The 15,951-nt window shown below is 45.4% G+C and overlaps 1 protein-coding gene across 3 annotated transcripts in view; it reads left to right on the top strand.

The window, feature by feature from the left end:
- Nucleotides 1-520: 520 nt before the first annotated feature.
- Nucleotides 521-15,951, top strand: part of MAGI3 (membrane associated guanylate kinase, WW and PDZ domain containing 3) — a 73,998-nt gene continuing 58,567 nt past the window's right edge. For 2 of the 3 annotated variants that reach the window (XM_035561578.2, XM_035561579.2), the window contains exon 1: nt 526-902. In XM_035561578.2, coding sequence (XP_035417471.1) covers nt 581-902 — 322 coding nt within the window. In that variant the 5' untranslated portion in view covers nt 526-580. Of the gene's footprint in view, nt 903-15,951 lie in introns of all 3 variants that reach the window. The other variant, XM_050715310.1, reaches the window with a different exon arrangement.

Below are 15,951 nucleotides of genomic sequence, written 5' to 3'. Positions count from 1 at the left end.
ATCTGTTTAATTTGCACAGAGCGCTCGTGCGTCTGCGCCCCGGGTGTTATGGAGGAAACAGGCGATTATCGAACGACGTTGGGAAAACAAATATATTTGACAACACTGTTTACTGGGCGAGTAAAGTTTTCTGACTCGAAAGGGCCGAGTTGCGTTTTTCATGAGGTGAAGCGCAGGCGAGCCTTCTGCTGGGCGGGACGGATACACGGCAACCCTGGGGGCCTAAAGCACAACGTCCGGGTCCTGAGCACCACAGAGCTCCCAGCCTTCTCGCTTCCACTCTGCAGGTGTGAGAGGAAATTCCCCCTCGGGCCGGCAGCGAGCCCAACCCCGGGCAGCCCCTTAGGCCCCGGCCCCTCCCCGCGGAGCGCCGGGGTGGGGAGGGGGGGGGGCGCGGGGGGGAGGCCTCGCTCCGCGGGGGCCCCGCCCTCCTCGCTGCCCGTGACGCGCAGGCCCCGCCCCTCGAGTACAGCGGGCGGGGTCCGCTCGGCCGGGAAGGGGGCGGGGCCTCGGGAGGGGCGGGGCCGGGCGGCAGTCGGGCGGCAGCCGCGGCCGGAGCGGGCGGCGGCCGAGGTGCGGCATGTCCAAGACGCTGCGGAAGAAGCGGCACTGGCTGAGCAAGGTGCAGGAGTGCGTCGTGTCCTGGGGCGGCGCGGCGGGCCCCGACCCCGAGCTGCTGCGCGGCGGCGCCGAGCGCGGCGAGTTCCCGTACCTGGCGGGGCGCCTGCCGCCGGGCGGCGAGGGCGCGCCGGGCCCCGCGCTGCTCTCGGGCAAGGCGCCGGCGCCGGGCGACGTGCTGCTGGAGGTGAACGGCACCCCCGTCAGCGGCCTCACGCACCGCGACGCGCTGGCCGTCATCCGGCACTTCAGGGAGCCCGTGCGCCTCAAGACCGTGCGCCCAGGTGAGCCGCGCCGCAGGCCGCGGGCAGGCCCAGGGGAGCGCGCGGGGCCCGGCAGCGGCGGGGCCGTGCCCGCCTCCGCGGCCCTGCCCCGCGGCCCGGCCCGGCCGCGCTCCCCGACGGCGGGGGGCGGCTCCCTCCGGCGGCGCTGCCCGGAGCTGGGGCCGGGCCCGGGGCGGGCCGGGGGGCCCCGGGGCGAGCGCGGCGGTTGGGCGGGGCCGGGGGGGGGTCCCGCTGCCCCTCGGAACCCGCCCCGGGGCCCGCCGCGTCCCGCCCGGTGCCGCCCCCGTGGGCGCGGGGCGCGGCCGAGGCCGGGGTCGCGGCGCCTCCCGGAGCTAGGCGGCACGGGGCCGCGGCCCCCGAGCGCCCTCGGCCCGGCTGGAAGCGGGGGGGGCCCGGCGGTAGCGGGGGGCGAGGAGGAGCTCCTGGTCCGCGTGCTTGCGTTCCCCGCGGGTTTGGGTTAATTCTGAGTGCGCTTCAGTTAATGAGTGACATCAGATCGCGGTGCTAAAGCCCCGTTTATCAACGCGTCTGTCAGACGTCAGGTTAGTGCTGAGCGCTAACCAGTGCCTGCGATCACACGCGTTAATGATTCACAGCGTAACGAGCTGCAGACCTGCTGCTTTCCTGCTCACAATCCAGGTGTGAGCTCGATGCGTTCTGCGGAAGCTGTCTTAAAACTGTTCTTGTCTGAATCCCAACTGATAGCAGCATTTCAGTGACTGAAACCTGAAACACTTCTTTTACAGCCTCTCTGTGTAACACCTGTTCTGTACTTCTTTCATAACACCCGGGTTGCTCTTTGACTCTGGGTAACACGTATCTTAAATCAGAGTTTCCTCCTTTGACCGCTAATTAAAAGTTATCTTTGCTACGGAGATTGAGCACTTAGTCCTGATGTGTATCGCCTGTTTAAAAAAATGAAACCTGCAACACCTAAAAGCACCTACAGAAGGCTGCTAGGCTTTGAGAGATGTATGTCTTCAAAAATTGGAAATCCTGTCTGAATGAAGAAACTAGAAAAGAACAAACTGCTGCAAGTTAAATTTAAATAAAAGAATAAATAAATTAAGGAACAAATTGTTAAAGACAAGACAATAATAAATCTTTTTTTTTTTTTTTTTAAACTTAATGGAAGATGAAACCATATTAAGAATATCAAATGAAATTCTCGTGTGTTTACTCTGGAGGGAAATGGGATATTCCCGTACTGGGACTTTCCGTAACAGAGAGATGTCTCAAACTTTCAAGTTAAAACTGGCAGAAAAGATTTGAAATAAATGCACGCAATGAAGAGCAGAAAATTGCCAGAGCCAGATGATGCTCCTTAAGAGTCGTAAACGTGAGGCACTAAACAGCAGTGCGGTTCTGTTCCTTAAGTCGTTTGTGGAGCAAAGGGATAGAAGGTGATGAGCACGGTGCCCGCTGGACGGTGGTGCTGGGCTCCAGCAAACCGGCAGCACTGATGGCTGATTCCAGCACGCTGGCTAAAGCCATGGTGAAGAACGAAGGTACCGGGCATGTGAATAAACACTACGTAGCGAGTAGTGTGTGTTCTTTCTGTGGAAGGAAGTCCGTTAGCTTTCGAAGGCTCTCCAGCTGGTTCAATGATGTGATTTGGTGTAGCTGGGTTTTTGGGCAGGCTTTCGGTGAGGTATCACCAGGCTCTGAATCGGGTGCAGGTGGAGCTGTTGCGTGCTGGTGTTGCTGGTGGAAGGTGAGAGCAGAATTCTCCTGGGGATTACAAACTGGTTAAAAGGTAGAAGTGGTTTTCTCAGCAGAAGGAAACTACTGCCGGTGTCTTGCAAAGACCGGTGTTACTAAGCATAGTCATTCTGGGCTTGTGAACTAAACACTGGGTTGAGTTGTATAAAGAGAAGTAGCATTTTTATGCTGATTTTATGTAACTTTTGGAACAGATCAAATTCATGCTTCAGATCCAGCAGTTTTTCCATACTAGAACATATTGCAAGCTTATTTACCGCATCAGATGATTTTGGCAGTCATTTTCGGTGTTAGACTCAGTGTCCTTAAATGCGGTATTTTAAAGCAGACTATTTTTCTTGTTGCCTTTTTTTTTTTTTTCAATTGCCACAGTAGCACTCGGTGGAAGTAGTCCAATTAGGGCATGTGTGATGAGAGCTGTTGGCAAGGCGTTCTCAGAGAAGCACCACATCTCTGGCTTTGGCTTCCCTTCTATCCACAGCGGCCCGGGGTGGTCCAAGCTGGCTGACCCGGACGGTGGAGGCGGCTCCACGGGCACCGATGGCTAAAGGGCTGTGGAGGTGGTGGTGTGTGGTGCTTGTGGGATGGCTAAATTCTCAGAGACCCTAGTTGCCAGACTTCTTAAGGTCCCGTGTTCCATGTTACTCTCCAGCCCCAAATGCTGTCTTTCGAATGCGCTGCAAGGCAGGGAGAGCCTCTGGCAGGCAGCGCGCTGCTTCTGGGTGACCTCTGCATTGGGCCCGTGCCACGTCCTGCTGCCGCCCGCCTGGCAGGGAGGAATTTGTTGCCTCGTCCCTTGATCTTGGGGAGAGTGTGAGGCCTTGATGCTCAGCGCCTACATCTACATCTTAGAACTGCAACCTCAGTGTTTGAGAGCTGGCTCCATCTTCTCGGTGAAATCTGGTGCAGGTGTCCCAGTGGCCTCTGACAGCATGTCAGGAGCCTGGACGTGTGCTTTATTTTGAGCATCCTTCGTTGAAGGCAGCAACAGCTTTAGTTGACAGCAGTAAAATCTGTCTGTGATACTTCTAGCAATCTCATAGAAAATTTAAAATGGAAATTTCAAGATGCTGTTTAGTCTTGTTTGATAAGACACTTGAAAGATATGAATGCTAAATTGAACACCATCTGTTAACTGCACATCACAAATGAAGGACCATTTTGTTGATGAAGTTCTTCCTTCCCTCTCACTCTGTTCTTCCTCGTGAAGCAGAACAAGACCAGTGTGCTGCAGACCGGGGCTCAGTGCTGGTGTCACAGCCACGCTCTGGGCCGGGGCCGCAGGCGGTGGGAGGTGCCCAGCCCCGGTGCTGGGAGCCCCTCGGCAGCAGGGGCCGTGCAGTGAGACCTGCAGGAAGGCTGCTGTCGAGTTTTCTGCCAGTATTCCTGGACTGATGTTGGGATCGGAGTTGTCCAAATGAAAGTTAGGTGTTGCTTCATTCTAGTTGGTGCTTGAGATTACAACCATGCTGTTATTTTTGTATCGTTCGTCATCTTGATCAGATGAGGAAAAACGGCCGTACAGAGCAGTAAGGCTCTTTGTGCTACGTGGTGTTTGTGTGTACGTGCATGCGTGCTAACATGAGCAGGCTCATCATAATGAGCGCATCTGTATTTTAGCCACACTTGTTAAATGCTGGTTTCAAGCTAATCACCTGCTTATGTGCATCCAAACGATGGCTGCCAGGTGGCTCAAGGACCTTCCCTGTCCAGTGTCACTTGGATTAGTACTTGTATTAGCCTTGTAAGTAGCTGGCACTGTTTCTGATTCTTTTATTCGCATTAAGGAAAAAACGAAGCATTTTGCTTGCAGTAAGTCAGTCCATCATCTTTCTGACTGCTCAGCTCATCCTGTAAATGTACCGACTGGTTGCATGCGACATTCAGATTTAGCCTGAAAAATATTTGTACGTGAAGCTGAGCTGACTTGCTAAAATACTTAACAATCTCACTTTGAATGCGTTTTTTCTTTATAGTAGCATGGTGGCTAAAATGCATCAAAAGTAGGTTGCAGACTTAAAGTTGTAAAGCAGCAAGCATTACTGATCATCTGCAAGTTCCTCCTTCTGGAGCTTGGGTTGCCAGATACTATGTAGGAAGGAATGTGCTTTCCTTCCAAACTAAGGAGCTTCGATGCATAAAGCTACTCGGTGGCAATTATTATGGTTTCATGTAACTAGCATCTGGGAAGAAACAAGCAGAGTCATGCTGCTCTTCCACTTCCAAACCCCGTGGAGTTTTGTCCCTTGATTATTGGAGAACGGATATCAACTCTGTTGTAACTAAACTGGTCTGTAATCAAGAAACGCAGTGAGCTTCCAAACGATTAAAAGTCCCCTTCAGATTATCTTTTGATTTTTTTTTTAAAGTCTAGGTGCTCCTGAAACTACTAAACCTTGATTTCCTATGTGTTTATTTCATAGCTGACTGTCACAACTTCAGCTGTGATTAAGACTTTTTCTCCAGCGGGGGCATTATCAGTGACCTCCACTGGGGATTCTCTGGCATATGCAGTAAGTTCAGTTCAGGTTAGGATATTTTTTTTTCACCAGATGGGGCTTTTGGAGGACCTCCCCGCTCACATTCACGGAATTCACGGGATCTTTTTCAGTCCTTTGCCCCCTGGTGCGGCGCCGAGGCGCGTTGCTGCTGCGTGCACTCAGCCAGCCTGCAGCCTCTCGATGTCCATTGCGGCTTCAGGCCTGTTGCTTCACTCTGGCTTGTGATGCGTTTATACAGAAATTGAGATGACCAACGGGTGGATGTAGGACTCTGAAGTTCTCGGTACCGAACTAATTTAGTTTTTGTGTCAATATCTTTCACTAAATCATGTAACATTCTCAGGATATAGGAATCTTGAGGATATCAAGGCCTTACCTTACCAAAATGCTCTCCGGATCAAAGTCTACTACAGATTTACCAGAAAACAGTAAGATGCATTTTCTCACGTGACTGTGAAATTGTGTAGTAATTAATCTGTGAAGTGCCCGTTACCAAAAGGAGTGAAGGGAAGCGTTCAGAGGCCAGTTGTGCGCGGGGTCCTTCCCCTGAAGCCGGAGGCGTGAGATGACAGTGCAGTGACTCAGGCCAGGATGCGGCGCTTCAGACATAATACTTGCAGCTGAGTACGTAAGATTGATTTACATTTTCTTCTGTGCTTGAGGTAGGCGCTGAGCCTCTGTGTGGGGGTAAACATTTGCATGTTTGGCAATTAGGGGAGAGAGGAGCGCACACAGCACTGAGAGGCTGTTTTCACAAAATCTGATGAATTCTAAATGTGCCGTGTTAAAACAGAGATCAGAATACACACTAGGATAATTTTGCCTCTCTGAGGAAAGGCATTACCCTAATTCTGTGTTTCTCTGAAAGCTGGCAGTAGGCCAGCTCGGTGATTAAACAGACCAGTGTGTTACTGTGCTAGTCCAGGGAGATGAGGAAGTCGGCTCAGGTCCTTCGGGCTTCGTGCACACCAGGCGGTGGACTTCTGGGTGCTGGTCTGAAAAACGGTCCCTCCTGTTTGAGAAAGCATGAGAGACTGACCCATAGAAAAGAAAAGGTTGATTCATTTTACCACACGTGGAGGTAAAAAAATAAAAAAAAAAATAAATGTACACATTGTTTCCTGTAACAAATGTGTAGGGTATCTTAGATTAGTGAAAGTGGGCAGAAGACAGATGTGCTATCTTTAAAAAGAAACCTGAATAAGAAATTTTCAGCTGGGCGCTGTCACTTTCGTCCAGCATTGGCAATAGCGATGGTGCATCACGTAGCAGTTTGCGAGAGCCACCTTGCACTAAAAGCCCTTAGTTTGCATCTCTGGTGTGTGGATGCAGGGGACCATCAAGCGCTTGCTAAGGGATTGGTATTAGCATTAGTATGTGTATGTAATTTGTAGTCTTGTTTCTCCTATTCATCTTTATATAAACATGTTATTCTTGGCATAGGATGTACTGCCATTCCCTTTCACATACTCCTTTGTTTAAATCTCACTGCAATAAGTACTGTGATTTCACTGGCTCTAATTATTCTATTCTTTCTTAGCGTGTTAGTTTCAAATGATAACGAGGCCTCATGTGGCTTTTTGCTACTGTGCTGCTTAACACCATGGTTTTAATTTGTACTTTTTTGTTCCCTTCAGGAGAGCCATTCTGTTCCCTGTTTGTTCGCTGATGTCTCTCAGGAGAGACCTGGCAGAACAGCACAGAGTAAGACCAGCATTTACCTTGAGCTGGCGGAGGAGCCGGTAGCGCAGCGTCTGCTCTCCCAGTTTGTGAGCTTCAAAGCTGCCACCACAGTGTCCCTGTCTCCTTCTTGTGGGGCATGGGAATTACACTAGAACTGAACAACTGAGCACTTGTATTCCAGTTATTCCTGGAAGGAAAATTTTCTTATTCAGTTAGACAACTTCGATTGAAGTTTTTGCATATATGTTTATTGGTTGCAATAAGGAGAGGGTTTTTTCCCTTTTAAAAAAAAAAAAAAAAGCAGCTTAGGTTTACACGTTGGCATAGAACTAACTTGTCTGAAATCCTTGAAACTGTCCATTGCCACTATTCTACAATAGCAGGAGACTTTATTTTCTATGTGAATGAAGCCAAGAATGAAATAAAACATGAATCTTTGTTAGAAGCTGTGATTTCAACCACAGATTTCTTCATAGTTCTTGTCTAAGTATTGCTCTTGAATTCCTGGCTGGCTTTAATGAAATGCTAGTCAGTTGTAGAAAATGGCTGTCTTTTTATTCTTTTATTGTCTTAGAAGATTCAATTTCCTTAATTTTTTCAAAGAAGGGTTTTTTGTTTTTTTTTTTTACTTTTAGAAGGCGCTTCAAAACAAAACTGTCATTTTAGAATTTTCCCAAAATAAACAAGCTGTGCTTGTTTAACTTGCTTTGCATCATGCTCCTTTATTATTATAACATCTGCTTCAAGATATTGTTCTTTAAAATGTCTTAAAAATATAAAAAGGATTATGCATTCAAATTGACAGCTGAAAAATTACTCTAGTTTTGATTGTTGCTCTGCTTTAAAGTCTTTTGAATTCATTCTTCTGGTTCTTGTTTTTAATTCAAGATGCTTCCTTTTAAGAAATGTCTTCTAATGTTCGTGGACTGTGAGTTAAATTGCACATTGTTCCCTGAATGGGTACAGTTTTCTTCTTTAAGGCAATGGTATTCCTGGGAGTACTGGGTTTGGATTAAGAAAAATATGAGCACTTTGTATTTGAGAGTAAATTCCTTATTTAGTTCAGCTGAACAGGAGGTGAGAGGAAATGCAGTGGGAAGTAGATTTGTATTGATCTGTTATACCAGTCTTCGAAACCAGAATTCTCCATAATTCACCTTCTCTGTTGCTGATGGGTATTAGAGTCTGTGCTGAATTATTCTGTTTTGGGCCCTTAGTGGGTCGCGGTGGGAATGGGACCAGCTCCCAGGTGACATGCGAGCAGTAGCTGCATATGTTGGGCTGGCTTCCAAGCTCATCAGTCTTAAAATCAAGAGCGTATTCTTCTGGTGGAAAGGGGAGTAATCCAGCAAGGGTGCTCGTCTGCGTGGTAACAAGGAGATTGTTGTCAAGACACTGAGGAAAGAAAGGGGTTGCTACTGTGGGTGCTGCGAGTGCAGGGACACTGGAGTTTAATTTTTCCATACTAGCTGTCAAAACCTCTGTACAAGCTATACTAATTTGCATCAGTGCTATTTGATGCAAATTTGGGTGATTTAGTTCAGGTGTAGCTTTCAAGATGGAATAAATTCATAGCAATCCTTTGTTCAAACTTATGTCACCGTGCTTTTGTCATAACAAATGCAATGTATTAAAGTAATGATCTTATGTGGAAATGTAATTTCATTTGCAAAGCACCAAGGCTTTTAGATACAACAGTGGGCTTTCTCCGAGTGAGCTGTCAAAAATGCTTGCTTGAAGCTATTTTTCAATATGTATGTTTCATGAGCTTGTAATTTTTTTGTAAATTATTGGTTGCTTTTAATTGAATGTAACTTCCTCAAATTGAAAATCGCTAGTGTGTTTATTATCAATCCTGTGTCGCTCTTCAGTTGCTGAATAGTAGTCTAGCTTGTATAAGTTGATTCATCTCATGAAAATAATTTACAACATGGAAGTAACAAGTTAATTCCTTTAAGCTCTGGATAACCATCTCTCTTCAGTTACCTGTATTAAAAAAGTAAAACTTGAATTCCAGGTCTGTCAGATCATGGTACACTTGAATATTGATTTTTATTGTGTTCTACTTCAGTGCTGCTTCATTACTGGCTTTTGGTAATAAATACAATCAGACTAACAGCTGATGTATTATGAATATGGATTGTGGATGCTATATAAATATCAGAATTATCCGCTTTTTTTCGTATGGCTGTCTATAAACATTATTTCTACCAGCATGATAATTATTCTTTCAAAAAGGTGGTGAAGACAATCCATGAGGTTAACGTGATTGTATGTGAATTACCCATTACTAAAGTTGTCTTCTTGAACCTACTCCACTGGGAAAGAGAGAAAATGCTTTCTTATAAATCCAGACTAGCCTTGTCCTAACAAGAACCTAAACCAAAGGCTTACTACAGCAGCGGTTGCCAGAAAGCTCCTACGTGTGGAGTGTGCTCGGTCGGCCTGGCCAGGCCTGGATCTGCCTGGTACCGCTCAGAGGAGCCCAGCAGCAGCCCCTCGTCCGTGGGGCGCCTTGGGTCTGGCAGGGGCACGGCCGGAGCAATGCGCGAGCGGCTGTCGGAGCACGGGGTGCTCTGAGGGTAACTGCTCGCCTCACCGCAGATAGCCATGGGTAGAGGAGATGAGAAGAAAAGGATCGCCGGCCGGGTGGAAAAAGCCCTATGCCGTGAGACAGAGAAGGGTGGAAGCAGAGCATGAAGGGAACAAGTGTGGGGAACGGGAACGTGCTGTGTAGAAGAGCAGGACTAGGGGTTCGTTGCTCCTCTTGCAACACAAATAGGAGGAGGTAAGCGACAGCAGATAATTGGTGATAACAGGAAATGCTTTTACAGGTGTTACTGTGCCTAGAGCAGCCGCTGAAGTAGGGTTCATCGAGATTCAGTAATTGTTTGAACTTTGGCTAAGCCTTATAACATTTACGGCTTTACTGACTTGTACATGCTAATATAGAACGCTGTACAGAAAGGCACAGATGTTAAGCTTTTTTCTTATGATTCCTGTATATCTCCTGCTTTGTTTACTCTTCAAAGTGAAGACTTGGGAACACTTCCCTCCCATGCACTGTTATTTACAACTTCTTCGTTTTGTCAGCCAAGTGGGAGCTGTAGAAACTTGTGGAATCCCCACACATACGGACACGTCTGTGCCTGGGTGAAGTTCTTGAAGTGCACTGAGCAGAGAGCAGAGCCTGGCTGCTTCTGTGTCGGATGTTTTAAAACCTGTTCCCCAAGTCTTGGGGTTGGATCACAGACATGTCTGTCAGAGTCGCCCAGAAACCACCGCAGTCCTCAACATTCATACGTGTCACTGAGGCTGAGGTGAAGTGGGGATGCGATACCCTTCCACCTTGGTTTTGGTGGAGGGGCCTTCTGTAGCTGCTCAGGGCTGAGGGGCGAGGGCAGCCTGGGCACAGGCCCCTCGGGAGCAGGGCCCCAGGGCTGCACCAGGCCCCAGGTGTTCACCTCCCGGGCCGGTTCCTCGTCCTTGGTGCTGCCCGGCTGTGGTGCTGCTGCAGGAGCCATGAACCGGGCTGCAGCCTCGCAGCGCCCGGTGGCGCTGTGCAGGGCTGCTTCTGGCAACTGCCCCAAGTCTGTGGCCGGTCCTATGGCGGAGAGGGCAACCCCACGTGGAGACCTGCCTGTTTCCGAGGGTGATTTGTGAGGTTTACTAACAGGAAGTAAAGAATAGGAAATTGTTTTTTGTTTTTTTTTTTTTTAAATAAACTAGCCTTCTTAAATGATCGTTTAACCAAATGCATGTTATTGCATCTGGAAAATATGAATCTGAGTGACATTTAATCCATCCCGTATTCTTGGCTTGTAGGTTTGCAACATTCAGTAGCTGTCCACAGGCTATTATGCGTTTACATAAAAACACTTCTAGTAGTTCTTGATTTAAGATGCATCATAGACTAAACATTGAAGTCACTTGAAAGAACAACCATGATCCCCTCCTTGCCCACCCAGCAAACAACTCACGTGCATTTTTAAGCCTGGCCACTAGACATTTCACTTCTTTGTAGTGCAAATTTGAATAAAGATTTCATGTCATGGAAATAAAAATGAATGGCTGGTATGTTCTAGCGTTGTTTACTTTCTGGTAAGCAAATTCAGTTTAAGGTATGCAACGTCTGCCACTATCTATGAGCTATGAAGAACATTGAAGGCCCTTTTGGATTTTACAATGTAAGGCAGGAGATCTCTGCAGTCATCAGCCAAAAATTGTCCTGAAAAGCAACTATAGTTACTTGGTAGTGTAGCCTGCATATCAGACTATGAATGTAGAAATATGGAAGAATAGATTTAGAGCTGAGTTTCTACTGAAATGTCCCCAATGCCTTTGTCAGAGGAATTTTGACAAAGCGTTTAGGGAAAATTGCATTTCCCTTGGACTTGGATCATTTCACAGTTGTGTTTTGAGAGAGTTTCAGTGTTCATTACATTTTGGGATTCAAATTGTGTCCCTTCTATTAAGGACTGCTTTAGTATGCAGGAGAGGGCATAGCATGTGATTTGATGCAGACCAGTTTGCCAGGACTCATCTGCTTGCCATTTGAAAGGTTCATCAGCTTTTGCATGTTCTGTGGGTGTAATCAGGGGTGGTTGCATTGGGGCCTGCGGTGGCTGTTGTGACCAGCCCTGGGCTTTTCCTCCGTGGGTCTGTGGCTGCCGATTTCTCCCTGCAGCACTGTGTTGGAATCCTATCCAGCCGTGGCCTACGGGCGTCTTCCGGGTGCCGTCTTCCCCTCGCCTTGGGGAAGGTGCACAGAGGTGGGACATAGGGTCTTCCAAAGCGGTCTCTCTCAACCTGTGGCTGGCGGGGCGCGAGCACGAGTGCTGCGCTGCTGCGTGCAGAGGGAAGGTGGTGTGGAAATGCTGTGCTTGTGCTGGGACGAGAAGCATCTGCCCGAGCCCCAGCTCAGCTGCAGCCGGGAGCGCTCAGGTCGGACGCGCCGCTGCTGTGCCAGCAGATTGCCCGCGTGGAGATGGGAGCGGCACCCAGTAAAATATGCAGCAGTTTTGTGCTTGGCCAGAAGAAACATGTTTGTAAAAAAATCTTCTTTCATGTTGATGATGAAAGAACAGATGAGAAGAAAAATTCCATCTCAAGTAGCTGCTTAATTACGGCTTGATATGGTGATGTAGTTTATCAAATTAAGTTGTTAGTGGAAATAATCTTAGGGTAGAAAGTGTGTTTGCTCTAGAGCAGCAGCTTTCAACTTGTTCATCTCTGTGGGTTCTTCATTATTTTCTAGTGTCACCAAGTCTTGTATAACAAAGTTAAGCCCCTTTTCGGTCTGTTTGCTTTACTGAAACGTTTTGTGAACACTACAAGAGTCACTCAGGGAGTCTCAGTCTTCAGTGGCCGTGAGCTGAGAACCCCTCCTGCTGAGCATCTGTAGTGGAGAGCAGTGCAGCCGCTAACGACTGACCAACATGGTCCCAGCAGAGTTTAAAACATGGCCCAAGGTATTTGGATCTGCAATTAGATAGGTCTTAGGGGATCTGCAACATTCTCTTAACTCATGAAATCAGGCTACTGGAAGAAACCAGATAATTAAACCAGTGCTACTTCCTGATATCCTAAGAAAAAAATAATCTGATTCAGTGTTAAACACAAATAAATTATTTGTGTAAGATCCTGGAAAATAAACTTCTTGTAGTGGTTAAGACTAGTAGTAAATGTTAAAAAGAAATAGACAAAGCAACTGATGAGTAACTTTGTGCTTTTGTTTTGCATAATGTTTTTAACAAAAGTTAAAGATAGCAAAATGAAGTGTAGCTAATCTTTAGATGACTAGCTGGTTTGCTGTCTACTTCAGTGCAGAAAGCCTCTTTAAAAGGCATTCTTTATCTTAAATAGTTGCTCTACTTGTAGTCAGTCTTTAGAAAAAGTCATTTGTATAGTGTCTTGCCCATACACTTTGCATTCTGAAAGGAAGCAGTGCATAGGAGGTGGGTGGTGTCAAGAGTAAAACTTCAGTGAGCGTTAAGCAGGGAAATCACTCTTAAAAACAGATCAAAACAGAAAGCAAAAGTGCCTGCTTCAGTATAAATTTTCATTTTTCCTGCAAGATTTAGTGGAAGATCGCAACATAAATACAATTGAAGTAGGAATGAGGGCTGGTTTATTCTGTTTGGCACATTTCTTATGTTTGCACAGCTGGTGGCCTACCAGCTTCATCCTGCAGCTGAATTCAGAGATGCACTTACGTAAGTTATTTCTTTTTCTGAAATTATTAAAAATATATATATATATATATATAAAACCATTGTCAGATAATTAGAGCTCAGTGTAAGTCAGCATGCTGATGAGGTATTTTTCTACTGTGCTAAGTGATTTGTATGAAAAAGTCTAGACATAGGTGAATTTTTAAATAATTTTGACACAGTTTTTGCTCAAATAAAGAACAAGAACACCCAAACCACGTAAGCCTTCCCCCTATCTTCAAGATTTCATTGCCAATAGATGCAACTTTGTTTTGGTTATAGGCCAGGTTTACAGTGACCTTCTCCCAGGCTGAAGGTTTGCTAATAGGCAGAGGCAGAGTTTGCTGGTACTACTCATTAAATCCAAGAGGATTAACGTTCAGTTTATTTCCTCTAAAACCACAAAACTATCAGGAAATAACTAAGCCCTAAAGTTTTAGGTCTGTAGAGATGATTTCCTCCTAATGCATGTACTTCATAGGAATTTCAAAATCCCGTTATGTAAGAGGGAAGCAGGGTCCCATATTAATCCAGGGGAATGATGTTTAATGGCTTGTTTTGTCCTTTATTGGTCTAAAGAATTCCTCAGAAATCAGCTGACCAAAAGTGCCAGTGAGTATTTTTACCTCTGTTGCTGGAACTATTACTGCTCAGTAATTTCACTAATCTTCTTTGCAGTGAGATTAGATTGTAAATGCTTTGATGCTGGGAGAACTGTGTTTGTGAAAACAGCTTGGTGCTGTGGGTACCATCAGGTGGAAGTGCCCATGTGTAAAAAGCTGTGTCACTCCACTGCTGAGTAATATTTTGAAATATGTACTACCCTGACTGTTCTTCACATTTGCAATGTTTTTGGAAGATAATGTTTGTAATGTGAGCTTTAATGCAATGTATTTGGTATATGACAAAAAATACAAATGAGCTAAGCTTGAAGACAAAATTGCTATGATTATATTTCAGGTTGAAAGCTAGTCCCTGTTGTGTAAAACAGTTTTGTATGAATAAATAAAAATTACTCTTGTTCATTATTCAAGTTCTGACATCTTCAGCTGCTACTCATGTATGTGTTTTTTTTTCTGTTTTAAATCACTTACTGTAGAAGTATTAATATGCCATATTTATAAATAATTTTAAAATGTATTCATTGATAGGTATGAAAGGTTGACGTGTCTACCTGACTTGTGGTTAAACTTCATCAAAAAGCTGAGATGATGGCCAACTGGTTTATGTTCTGTTTTGATGAACAGTTATGTCCTTGACAGACCAATGTGCTATCAAACCCTAGTTTGTGGCTTACTGAACGGCAGCAGGAAAACTGTTTTTCTCAGTGCAAGGCCTGAAGTATTGGTCATGTAGTGAAATTACGGACTATAGCAACTTGCCTCTGAACTGCAGGCTTTCCTGTCTGCCCTACTTACTCAGTGTAAAAATACCTAATCTTGTGGATTTTATTTCCCTCTGTGTAGGACAGCAGTGAGTAATTACTGTTCTCTAGTGAAGGTAGAGATGCTGGAAAAGTTTAATTAATGCCCATTAGGAGATGTTACTAGTACTTAAATGAATTCATTAGGGTAGGACACTTAATGTTCATAAAAACAGTGAATAATTGCAGGGGACTGTATGGTTTTATATTATACTGCATATTATATCTTTTTGTTGTGCTCCATTCTCCGGAATATTTCAGGACATCTGGATCTCCCTGAGCCAGCAACATCTTTTCTAACTTATGTAAAGTGTATGGATTCAAAATGAATTCTGGGTTTTGAGCATAAATCTCTAAATCTCTTTCTCTGTTTTGTCACTGTGGTACCAAATAACGTAAGGGAAAAAGGTATGTTTTCTATTCAGCCTTAAGGTACCGTTGCTGCCACTTAGTTTGGTGTCTGATTAATACGAATCTTTCATATTAATCTTTCTACCTTTGTAAATAACTTGCAAAAGGCAGTGGGAGAGAGGTGGACTACTTGTCTTCTGCCTCAGGGCTTCTGTATCATATAGATATGAGTTTAGGTAATCTACAGCCCATTAGTACAGATGCATTGTGTCACCCACATGTAACCTCGCATGTAAATGAACTGATGAGTGAAGTGTAGCAGTTCGAAAAGCTGGTTAGGTGCACTGCGGTTACAGCTCAGGTTGCATTTGGTGTCTTACTGTAGGTGGATATTTATAAGTCCTTGTCTGTGTCAGGGTCTGCTTTGGGTTTAGTGGAACATGCAGATTTGTGGTTTGAACCTTCAGTAATGAATATTTGTAAATTACAGATACTTGTTTTGTTGTAACAACGTTCTTAGTACATTTTTTAGATATGAGCATGGATAAGTGATTTGCACAGTTCTTAATTTAATACTACTCATGTAGCGGTCATGCAGCGATTAATTGCTTGATGTTTCCTGGCACTTTATCTAACTTTGCATTAGATCTCTTTTTTGTCTGCATGCATATGATAATGAATGCATTTGCACACTGGCCTTTTTTTCTGCTTGTGTTTCCTAGACTATAGAATTTCTACTATCATGTTACTTCTATTAGAAAAATTGTTTGCGTGAATTTTGAACTTTCTGTGTTATCTTCATTTTGAAGAGGGTAAATTGCTAACTATTATGCGGAAATTACGGTACCTGTAAACTCAAGTTCAATATCCAGCAGAAATTACCAGAAAAAAAATCCACCTTTCTAATGTAAATTAAAGTAACTTGATGTGAGATCCAAGGGAAACTGGAATCTATTTGTGATCATAGACATATAAGAGCCTTGAGAGAACATTGGTACTGGAAGACACTTGCTTAAATGAAGATCTTCATCCTCTCTCGTTCTTGTATTAAAGAGAGCAGATGCTGTTACAGGACAACCACCAGAAGAATCAGTGAAGGAAAGCTGCTTCCCAGTGTTAGTCGTCTGCCATTGGAATTGTGCATTCCTTTCTGAAAA

The sequence above is a fragment of the Cygnus atratus genome, chromosome 24, assembly GCF_013377495.2.
Source record: "Cygnus atratus isolate AKBS03 ecotype Queensland, Australia chromosome 24, CAtr_DNAZoo_HiC_assembly, whole genome shotgun sequence".
NCBI classification, from domain to species: domain Eukaryota; kingdom Metazoa; phylum Chordata; class Aves; order Anseriformes; family Anatidae; genus Cygnus; species Cygnus atratus.
This window is presented reverse-complemented; position numbering and strand designations above follow the sequence as displayed.